This window comes from Humulus lupulus, chromosome 1 (genome assembly GCF_963169125.1).
Source record: "Humulus lupulus chromosome 1, drHumLupu1.1, whole genome shotgun sequence".
NCBI classification, from domain to species: Eukaryota; Viridiplantae; Streptophyta; class Magnoliopsida; order Rosales; family Cannabaceae; genus Humulus; species Humulus lupulus.
This window is the reverse complement of record NC_084793.1, coordinates 24,794,044-24,805,883: the sequence shown is the minus strand read 5'-3', so window position 1 is coordinate 24,805,883 and position 11,840 is coordinate 24,794,044. Positions and strand designations below refer to the sequence as shown.

Sequence of the window (11,840 nt, the reverse complement as noted above, 5' to 3'; positions counted from 1 at the left end):
GAACCTACCTATATTAGCGTGCAATGTTCAACACCCCAAATGTTTCATAGTAATGCTCTCTATTACTTTTTTCTCAATGGATCAAGTAACGATATGTGCACCAAACTTTAAACACAATGATATGATATATTTCCTCAATCAATTCATTTACTGGAACTAATTAAGAAGACATGTCATGTTACTAAGTTTAATTTGATGCACATCTTTTAGGCACATATCATTACTTCAAAATAAAAATAAAAAAAGTCAAACACACACTGAGTACAAAAAAACAATGGTAAATCAACTAATCAAGTGACATTGCAGCAGAATTCGTGCATTACAAATATCAAACTTAGAAAGGGAGCATAAAATTGATACAAGAGAAAGTTTCTGATAATAGTCTTATACAAATTGAGTACGATGAAAGCATTGCATTAAGTTCAACTTAACTTTTGCTTATCATGTTTTGGTTCTAATTTATGAAGAAACGATTATTTTACCTTGAGATCTTAGGCAGTAGCTAGCTAGCTCACCTTATCCAGAAGTCTCAACCCCACACAACAAGAAAAAAGAGGTCACTAAATAAGTACTAGTATAATGATTTGAATGATTAGATATTAAATTTCTGTGCTTGTATACAAGAGATTATAACCTTTCAAATATCAAGTTTACACTGAAAAAAATATCACTAATAAAACTCCCATCTTAAACCCAGAACGCATTTCATGAAAATTATGTTTCCAACTAGATTAAAACTAAATGATGTCTTGCAAAATATAGTCATTGAAAGCATTATGATAAGGCATTTGTTAAAAGGCACACTAGTTGGCTAGTATCCTTGTAAAAATAAATAACAAATATCTTACCAGCATTCAAAATAAATTAAAGGGTCAAAAGAAGCGCAATTACCAGAATGAAAAAAACTATGAATCCTCCCGACCACCGAATTCTCCATCTTCAAGATCACCGCTTCTACGAGAACTATGCCGGTGATCTCTCCTATGTCTCCTACTCCTGCCTTCTTGATCAGATTCAGAAGCAGATGTATGCTACAAGAGGAAAAGACAACTTATATCAGCCTTCCAAGTTTGTCTGGAACACACATGAGAAAAAGGAATAACAAGGATTAATTCTACACAGTCAACATACTCGTCTTGATTTCTTGTGGCTGCTACTAGAACCATGCGATTTCTTTAACTGATCGTTCTCATTTTCATCTGCACCATCATCATAATTGTGATGCCGCTTCCTATGTTTCCTACTACTGTCTTTCACTGACCTTTTGTTATCTCTGTTCAAATGACTCTCGGTTGCATCAAAATTTTCATTGTCGGATACATCTTTCTCTAAGTGCTCCTCTTTTTCCCTTCTTTGCTTGAACTTGCTTCGCTCTACATCCTTTCTCTCCTTTTCCTTCCTGCTCTGCAGGGTGTAAGAATGAGAATTATACAAATGGTACCAAGAAGAAGCTAATATATAATAATTTGCTGTAACTAATTTAAATACCTTTTCTTCCTTCCTTTTCTGATCCTTTACTTTTGCCTGCTCTTTCTCTTTTGCCCGCTCTTTAAGTTGCGTTACATATTTATCAAAAATCTGCCGGCAGAGATTCTCTTCACCAATGGAACTACAAAAGAATGTTCAATAAAATCAAGCAGTAATTATCACTAGACTTTTCTTGAGTACCAGGGAAGAAACTTGATAATTCATGGAAGACTAAAGAAACATATTTAGAGTTTTAAACTTCCAAATTCAACAACCAGACAAACTTTTAGTTAGATTTCAAAATCGTCCTCATTTCATTTTTATTTATATATAATTAAAAGTTAATAAGCATTCAAACCAACAAAGCTAGTATTGTCTGAAACCCCACAAAGAATGTTCTAGACACAAAACCATCCATCAGATAAACAATAACAGATAATCAGTTCTGATGGAAGAACAATTTTAATGAGTCGCTGAATAATAACCAATTGAATATGATTCCAACTTTTAACAAGCAATACCTGAACTCTTGACTATTTTCAAAAAGCAATTTGCAGTCTTCCCACTCAGAAGATTCGGTTATATCCTGCAAAAGATTAAAGCAACTCGATAGTAAGTTTCTTAAAAATGAAATTTTATCTCATTTATTCACATTAGAAAATGAGAGCCATAATTTGCAGTATGCTCAACCTTGATAGAAGACAGAAGATCAGAAAAATCATCCATAAAGCGTTTACGCTTTTTAGTTTCTTTCTCCTCCTTCTCTCTGACCCTTTCAAGTAACTCATCAAATACAAGCTGCATGGAAATTGCAAATCACATCAGATTACTGAGGTAAATGTTAAGCATACCAAATGCCAATATAAATTTTCAAAATAATCATCTCACATAAATCAATTTACTACAGTCTACAAAGAAACAACCCTTTCAACACATGACCACTGGGTACTCTGCATAGAAAAAATGACTGCTAATTCACTAAACCTACTCAAAACACTTTAAACATTAGCTCGCAACAGTACATTAGCGAAAAAAGGAACGAAAAAGAACGGGGTTAGTGTGTTATCAGTAAAAAGTTTGGAAAACTCCATAACTATTACTCGAGATAGTATTCTAATATAATAATTTAAGAATTGTCAGTTGCTAATTGATTTGTCATGTAAAACATATTGCGCTCAAGGCCATGCATCAGAAGAATACTTTATGCTGGATAATAATAATAATAATAATTTTTTTTGGAACAAAGCACTACAATTTTATTTTTTTGAAATAATAATAATAAGGGAGAATTGCGGCGAAAATCCCCAAGTAATGATGTTAGTAGCAGTTCAATCCTCCGGTAATTTTTTTGGTAGCAAAAATCTCTGTCGATAATGTTTTGGTGCGCAGTTGGTCCTTTGCAGTTAACTTTGTTAACGGTGCCACATGTCTGTACCATTGTAGTAGTTAAATCCCTAAATAATTATTTTGGTAGTGAAAATTTCTGCCGTTAATTGTTGGTGTGCAGTTGGTCCTTGAGTTAACAGTGCCACATATCTATACAGATTGGATAAAAAAATAATAATATAAAATAGAGATATTTACAGCGAAAATCCTTATATAGTCATATTTGTAGCACTTAAAATCCTATGTAGTATTTTTTCTATCCAATCTAGTATGGACACGTGACACTGTCAAAGTTAAAGGCTAGGGACCAACTGCGCAATAAAACACTAACGGCAGGGATTTTCGCCACCAAAAAGTTACTCAAATTTAAGTGCTACAAACATCTCTAGATAAAGGTTTTCGCCGCAATTCTCCCTAATAATAATATTTTTTTTTAAAAAAATAATCTTGTTGGATGAATCATGGTCACCTCAAATAAAATAAGACGAATTCAAAAACATCCTATGATTTTAAAATCAACTTCAGAAGCAATTTTTTTGTACCCAAAAATCTCAAAACTAGCGTACCGGGCCAAAATTCAAAATTGAGGCTCCTGTTTAATCCTACAATATTTGGGGAGTAGGAAATAACGACTTTTATGTACGTGAAACAATAACAATTGCAATGTAGAGGTCCATTAGGGATTCAAACCTCTAATTTAACAGGAGAAAACAACAATCCAATCCACAGGATGATCGTAATAATCAACTTTAGATGCATTTTCTTTTAACACATGGAAAATTATCAAATAACATGTAACATGCCAAATAACCAATGAAATATTATTTTAAAAAAGAAAATAATAATCCATGAAATATTCACTGTTGCAGCATATAATTTGATAGCATCAGATTAGAAAACGGTAAGTAACATACCCTTAAATTGACATCAGATACTGGTGGCGAGCCAATCTCTTCTGTAATCATGTGTTTGAAGTCATCAAATGTCGAGGTTGATGTAAGTATGATCTGAAAACAGACAGCTATTAAATCCTTAATGCATTTTAAGGTCAGTCAAACAGAAAATGTTATATGATGATACCTTTGCCGACTTGACTGCATCCTTTATTCGTGTTTTATCATCATGATACTGCAAAAAGTAGCAGTGAACAAGTTTTTTATTTTAAGCACATTTTATAAAAGAAAAAACAAGTATAATGAGCAGGCTCTTATATAACAAAAAACACTAGTACTCAGTCTAAAATATAATTTAAACACATTCACATTTTATTTGTAATAAACCCAAATCTTGATCTGAAAAGTGAGTGTACTAAAACCAATTAGCATCAATTGCTCAGTTCCATTCCAGTAATTAGGTATAGAAAACAACCAGAAGCATGGAAATATGGATTAATTATTTGATTTCCAATCACCATTGGACTGTCCTATAACTATAACAATTAATAAATCTTGAGAGTTTTTCTTAATCCCCAAGAAGAGTCGCTACCATTTATTAGCAATTTGGGCCATCAAACCCATCACAATCCCAAAATTTCAAATTCCTTCGACATTATTGTTATTGTGCTTCCCTTGCACATTACCGGCTAAGGTTAAGTATCATATCAGCTAAATAAATGTCTTTCTTCACCCTTCAAATTGTCAAACTCTACTTGTATTTGCTTTCAGAAGTAAAAAAGAAAGGGTATCAATTGATACAATTCATAAAATAATAATAATAACAATTAATAATTATTAATTATTATTATTTAGCAGTGATACTCAACAAGAAGATTTTAAAAATAAAATGCAAAAAAGTAGAGCTGACGTACTTGTTTCTGAAGCTCCTCAGAAGCATCTTCAAACAAATCTTTTGCAGTTGAGCCAGAGGTGTTTGATGCAACTGCCACATATGCAGGCAAGTCCTTAACCTAAAAGTACACAACATTCTTCAGAACTCACCAAAAAAAAACTAAATTAAGGATGAAGATCAAGACAGAATAGAAGACAACTAATATTTGATTATGAAGACTCAGATTTCATACAATTCTACTAAACAAAATCCAAGACACATAGATATTAACCTTCATGAAATAATCACGCCAGTGAGTTTTTGCTGTAAGAGTGCCTTCAACAACATGATCTTCCATCAGTTTGCGGAACTCATCACGATTTTTGCGCTCAGCCTTTCTTAATTCCTCCTGAATGACATAAGATTAAGATCAGAACATCATCCCAGAGAACGGGAAGAAAAAAAAAAGCAACACAAATAAACAAATAACCTTCTGTATCTTCCGCTGCTCCTCCTCTTCCTTCTCTAAATCATGTATATACTCCTGAACAACACAATGAAATTAGAACAGACTCTGGCTCAATCTAGAGCAAATGTTGTGGTGGGGGGAATTTACCTGAAAGACATCCAATCGATCAATTTTTTCAAGACGTGAACACCTCTCATCAGCTTCTAAGCGGTCTTGAATTTTTCGCCACTGGCTGTTTGCCTTGAAAAGGAAACTAATGTCAAAAAGTGCATGCAATATTGTGACTGGTGAATAAAACATACTAAATATAACAAAATTATGCAAAACAAGTACCTTGATAAAGTCACAAGACTCCAAAAACTGTCTGTATTCCATTATATTGCGTTTGTGTTGCTCCACAGCCTTTTCTCGTTCCTAACAACCATTACAATTTTAGAACAATAAAACCATATTCACTTGTTACTTGAGATCCATAAACATCAACCATAACTTCGGATCACTTTCAAAAGTAAACCACCACAAACAATTAATAAATACAAAAAGTACCTTCTTTAGAAGTTCCTCAATATGGTTCTCATACAGCTCCCTTCGGTCTCTATCTCGTTCAACTGCTTTAAACCGCTCATCAATTTCAAATAAGCTTTCCACTTTACTGTGTAGTCCATATTTCCCAATTAGCAAAGAGTAATAACTATGACATGGCTGACAATATTTATAAAAAAGAATACAGCCTGACAAAAATATTAAAGAAGGCCATCATGCCAGGAGAGACAAACCTCCATCGTGTAGATGATGTAATATCTGTGGATTCCTGCATTTAAATAAAGTAAAATAACTGTATGTTCATCTGACCAAAGATTATAAGAAATTTCCAACCCAGCAGAAAACATACCTCCAACATTTTTTTGAATTCTTCTCGTGTCTTTTTATTCTTCATCCGTCTTTCTTCTGCATCCAGCTTTTTTCTTTGATTCAAGAACTGCAACACAAAGCCATAAAATTAGACCAAAGATTATAATTTTTTATGCTAAATTATAGATTCACTAATGTTCAGACTTGTTTCCGACTTTAGAGCATTTTTAGCACACAAGAAACAAAATTAAGGAATGATCAAGGATTTATAAATTATCCTTCACAGATTTATGCACGTTTGCTCATATTTGCACCTCTATCTAAACAAACATAAAAATGTGCATATATTCTCTCAATCGTAAATATCTTACATATACTGATAGAAATATCGAATATGTAAATATATTACATGACATACATCATATATTTAAATACACACAGAGACAAGGGGAGAAAGCTTACCTCATTAAAAGCTTGCTTTCGCTCTCCAAGAGATTTCAGAGCACCATATCTTTTGTCATTAATTATTACTCTCATCGCCTGATACAATTAGAATTTTGTCAGGAATTTAACTACATACAGATTTATAAAAATAAACAAATATCAGTACTATTGCACTTACCCGATCCCATGTCCAGTCAGACCCAACATTAAAAGATTCCAACAACGTCATAAATACATTTTTCGCCTCCTAGGGAACAGAAAATTGTAAAATAATGCACAATGCCAATAAAGTAAAGACAGACTAGAAGAAGACTAGAAATTCTATTTTGTACCAGCTTATTTGCGTAAACCAATGGTTCGGGTTCAACTGCTTTATCTTCTGGAGCAATTTCTTTACTCTTCTCTAATGTTACATCATTCAAAGCTTCCTGCAATGCTTCAATGCATCAAGTTGCTAAAATTGTATATCAAGCTGTTGTTACCATACAAAATAAACTCAGGAATACCTCTTTATGTGCAGATACTCCAACTGAAGTAGTACCATCCTGAGCTGAATTATCATAACTATTCCTACAAAATATAAGAGCATAAAATTTCAAACTTGTAGTCACAAATTGTAGAAATACAGGCTATACAGCTAATTAAAATATAGCAAAGAACACAGTACATTGGTTCTGTGACTGCAGTGGTGACAGCACCAATGCCTCCAATCAAAGCGTTGGATGTTGAAGGAACACTAATAGAGTTATTATCTCCATCTGCACTTGCTTTTATAGTGGAACCTGCAACAGGGGAGGAAGATGATCTTGAAACCGCCATAGCTTGCTGTTCACCAGCAGCTGCAATAGGTTCCACTGAAACAGGGCTTGATGCCATTCCTTGAGCTTTGGAAGATGTATCTGCATGGGGTGCAGATTCAACCTTTGGAGAAGAAACAGTATCAGAGGCAGAACAACTTGCTTTCTCTTGTGGTTCCTTGTGAGATACATTTGCTACTTGCTCACGCGCCAACTTGATTTGCAAAGCAGAGTAATACAGAAAATATAAGAAAAAACAAAAGGGAGCAAAATGGAATTTTTTTTTAACTGAACATCACCAGGTTTAAACACACACACAGACACAGAAAACAAAACCACCTTCAGCTCCTCAGGCATCACCCATTTCGATTCTTTGGTGACTTTGTTGTAGTAATACCTGGAACACAGATAAATGATAAAATGTCACCATTGGCCACAAAATTGCAAACCATATAAAAGACATGCTTATGAGAGACCAAGAGTGGACCAACTTTTTTCCATCAGGGCTGGTAAATTCCTTCCAGTTAGTTGATGCATCTGCCCTCTGTCAGAGCCACAAATTTGGTGTCAAAATTCCATTAGTTAAGGAATTTGCGAACAAAAATGCTAGAGGGGGAAATCATTACAGGTCAAAAGAATACTGGTCAACTATTTATTTAGGTTGATCAAAGAGTAACAAATAATGTAGAAAATTGTGGGTGCATAAAATAACAAAAAACATTCATATCATCAATCAGAAATATTATTTTAATATAGACCAAAAACAAACAAGTAAATTAAGTAAAATATAACAAATAATCATATACATCACCAAAGAACAGTATTAATGTGGTGAACCATGAAAAAGACTGAAGTTAACATGCAAATTAGTTTTATTATCAAATAATACAAATGACAGAGTTACTAACATTAAGGCTACACAGTGGGTAGAGCAAGCAGCAAAGACCCACAGCACATCCTACCTCTCAACAGAGTGGCACAGCATGTACCTGTAAGCATCATTATGGCTATGGAAGTCACACAATGTCATAATACATCGGAGGTCCTTACGTAAAGAGAATACCTTCGAGTACATCAATAAACAAATAAGAATGAAACAAGCATATGTGACAATTAAAAAATTCATCAGTACCAATCCATGTACCACAAAATGATGATTGAGTAAGATAATCAACAACTCACAAAAGATATTAAATACAAAAGACATATTCAACAAAAAGTGATATTCAGAAATTAAATTGTTTAAAAAAATGTTAGATAAAACAAGAAACCAAACCACAATAAATAAGATTGTTGCAATAAAATGGGGAAAGAAAAAGTTTCACAAAAAGACAAGCTAAAAAGAAAAAGGTAAAAACTGATATATTTTGCCAAATGTCGTATTTGACATCGTGGGACAAACAAATTCATTTACCGAAACCAGTGAAAAGAGCCACAAAAAAAACTATAGAAACTCTACAATAAATAATTGGAAGCAAACGTGGCATTGTGAGCATTGAATAATGCTCATCGTCATAATCAAAATTACACAGAGAAGCTTGATTCCACGTATTAAAATAATAGGTCTTGAGATTTATATCAAGAAAATGAATTCACTTGTATGACTCACCTCAATGGGCGTCATTAAATCTATAGGCTTCTCCCAACTTGATAGTTTTGTCCTCCTATTGTAATAGTATCTGAACAATTCATTCAAAGAATAGCTAATTCAGTAAACAAGACAAGTACACAATCACCAAGAAAAAGCAATCATTCAAAGCAAATTGACATATTATTATTCAATTTATGTTCACACAATGAGATGCTATGTTGGTTAATACAGGTTATTAAAAATCATGCACGGTCAGGAAACAGCAATCAAAATTATTACTTTCTTCCATCAGGAGACGTGTGTTCTATCCACTCTGATTGGATGAGGTTAGGCTGAATGCTCGATACCTGAGATTTTTAAATAATTTTCAAAGATATCAATAAAAAAAGAATGTTAAGGTAGCAAAGGAATTAAGTTTGTCACCAATGGTGAAAGAATGAAACACAATGAGGGAGACAAATAGAATGCTATTACTGGAGCAATGATGTTTGTCATTGAAGGCTTTTCAATAGTCTGATGCTGGGGTGTAACAGAAACACTGCTTTGGCTTTGAGCTGATAACATAGGCTGCCCATCAGAAGAAACATTTGCCGCATGCATTTGAGGTATTGATTGATACTGGGTGGCATCACTGAAACCTCTTTGTATTTGACCATAGGAAGGGGCAAACTGCAATACATGCAAGTTAACTCAAGACTGTCAGCCAAACTAAATCGACAACTAAAGTAAAGTAAATAATGAAACTTACAGTATACGATGAAGAGAGCGGTGTTCCTTGGCCAACTATACTAGGAGTGAAGTTGTTTGGAGTTTGAGCACTAGGCTGAGGATGAGTTGGCAAGAGATGACTGTTCGGATGAGCAACTGGCAAGGGGTGACTGTTTGGATGAGCAATTGGCAATGGCATAGGCTGTGGTGGCAGCATATCTTGAGCTAGCTGACCAGCCCTAGAAGGGAATTGCTGCATTGGTTGGGAATAGAAGGGCTGAGGAGCTTGAGGAGGACCAAGAGGCATTGCAACGTTCATGGGTGGAACACCTCGCCCAATAGGCTGAAAATGCTGAGAAGTCACAGGAATGAATTGCTGCGACTGCTGTGCAGGAACAGGAGGCCGGAACTGCATCAAAAGAAAGTAAACATTGAATGTTTTTTCTTTAAAAGGTTTATAAGACTTATAGAAAAACAACTGGAAATTTTATTTAGAATATTTGTGAAAGAGAAAACATGCATTACTTGAAAAGACATGGCAGGCAAACTTTGAGGAGGATCCATGGTACCACCTATGGGAGGCCGAAGAGACTATCCAGACAAAACGAAAATCAATTAGCGTTAGCAATGAATGAAAAAGAAGAAAAATGCTAGCCTTCAAACACAAAATGTTTGATGAAAAACCTAACACTTCTCATTACAATGCTACCTGTACACCTGAAATTTCAGGGTTATTGGCCATTATTACAAAAGTTCAAGACTCTGCAAATCCAACAGCGTTACTAGCAACTTAGCAATCAAAGGTATGATAAAGATAAACACAACTCCCCATGTACTGTAACATTAAAAAAAAAAAACCAAACATTAATGACTGGAAAACAAAAGTGAAAAATCTTATTCTTCAAATACAAGGAAGCGTCTTCTTAGAGGGTAAGCAACAATGCAAAACGATTGCGAAAATAAATGTAACGCCTAACTAAGCCTGAAGACTGGAAAGTCGAAATTTATAGCAGAAAACGTAAAGGGTATCCCTTAAATTCTCCCCGTAAGTTTCAAAAACACAAATGAGGGAAATGGGTATTGGTATTGAAGAACAATAGCACCATCACAATCTTCAATAGTGAACATTGCAATCAAGGAAAAAAGCCCCAAAATCGAGGATCGAAACCCAATTAAATAAATTCTAACCTAAACCAATTCGCTTATTGTACTAGTGAGCAACCGATACAACAGCGAGTAGGAAGCAAATGTTGGCATCAAAAAACTGGTTGCCACCCCTTAAAATTTGAATGTTTGAAATTAAAAAATTAAAAAAAAAAACAGAAAAGTCCAAAGTAATTAAGAATGCCATGGTCAAATTTGTCAAAGAACCAGGAAAACATCTAAGAATTAAAAATAAATAAATAAATAAAAAGATAGAGAGAGAGAGAGAGGGCCATGGTCATACCAAGGTGAAGCGCACGTAAGATTTGGGAGACAAAGTAGTTGGCGCCTTTGATGAAAAAGAAACCGAATAGAGAGAGTCCAGTTCGGACCGGTGGGTGCACTTTTGTGACGGACCTCTTTCTTCTTAAATATCTTCTTTTTCTTTTCTAAGAAACTTTTTTTCTTTTTTATTTATTTAAATATGCTAAGTGGGTTGCGAGTAAATATTCTATTCTATGTAAAAGTATGAATAAAAATGGAATGTAAAAAACATGGAGGAAAAATAATAAAATAGAATTTTGAATGTTCTTTTATAAATATATTTTTAATAATTATTTATAAAATAATTTTTCCAATACCATCGATACTATTTCGAAAAGGGATAATTGAGGTGAAAATTTGTTAGGTTTGACTTAAATATCTATCTAAATTTTATTTCAAAAAAGTATCTATTTATAATTTTAATGCCAATAACAGTAAGGTAGTGTTTGGTTGTAAAACAAAATTGAAATGTTAATGGTAATAGTAATAGAAATGGAATGGAATAAAATTTTTATTACTTTGTTTGGTAGATACTTTATAATCAATGACTTAATAAGGATGATTGTGTTTGGTATATTATAAAATAGAATGTAATTAATATTATTTTGACCAAATGTTCTTACTTTCATAAAATGTTTATTTTTTAAAATTAAATTATAATTATCTTTGTATATTAACTTTTTTTATATACAAAATTATATATTTTTAAAAAAATTAAATTATCATTATCCTTCTATATTCATATTTTTTTATATACAGAATTATATATTTTTTCTAAAATCAAATTAACATTATATTACTATATAAATAAATAATTAATATATTACATATCAATACTTTATACATAAATATATAATAAGATACATTAATACTTATAAGAATATACTAAATT

The 11,840-nt window shown here is 33.1% G+C and overlaps 1 protein-coding gene across 4 annotated transcripts; it reads right to left on the bottom strand.

Moving 5' to 3' along the window:
• Window positions 1–262: 262 nt before the first annotated feature.
• LOC133789282 (pre-mRNA-processing protein 40A-like) lies at window positions 263–11,079 on the bottom strand. Of its 4 annotated transcripts, XM_062227084.1 has the most exons (30): window positions 10,929–11,072; window positions 10,191–10,316; window positions 10,007–10,072; window positions 9,522–9,890; window positions 9,248–9,442; window positions 9,053–9,120; window positions 8,792–8,861; window positions 7,674–7,726; window positions 7,522–7,579; window positions 7,053–7,396; window positions 6,892–6,955; window positions 6,718–6,813; window positions 6,564–6,632; window positions 6,404–6,481; window positions 5,982–6,068; window positions 5,866–5,900; window positions 5,636–5,741; window positions 5,423–5,503; window positions 5,237–5,329; window positions 5,111–5,164; window positions 4,913–5,029; window positions 4,661–4,759; window positions 3,934–3,981; window positions 3,768–3,860; window positions 2,158–2,265; window positions 1,989–2,053; window positions 1,489–1,609; window positions 1,132–1,404; window positions 892–1,031; window positions 263–528 (listed from the first exon to the last, which is right to left on the bottom strand). In XM_062227084.1, the coding sequence occupies exons 2-29, from the start codon at window positions 10,221–10,223 to the stop codon at window positions 906–908; spliced, it is 3,069 nt and encodes a 1,022-aa protein (XP_062083068.1). In that variant the 5' UTR covers window positions 10,224–10,316; window positions 10,929–11,072; the 3' UTR covers window positions 263–528; window positions 892–905. The 4 variants fall into 4 exon arrangements, with proteins under 4 accessions (XP_062083068.1, XP_062083048.1, XP_062083057.1 ...); XM_062227064.1 differs by lacking the exon at window positions 263–528 and having other exon boundaries at window positions 581–1,031; XM_062227073.1 differs by lacking the exon at window positions 263–528 and having other exon boundaries at window positions 581–1,031; window positions 10,191–10,243; window positions 10,929–11,045.
• Between the last annotated feature and the right edge of the window lie 761 nt (window positions 11,080–11,840).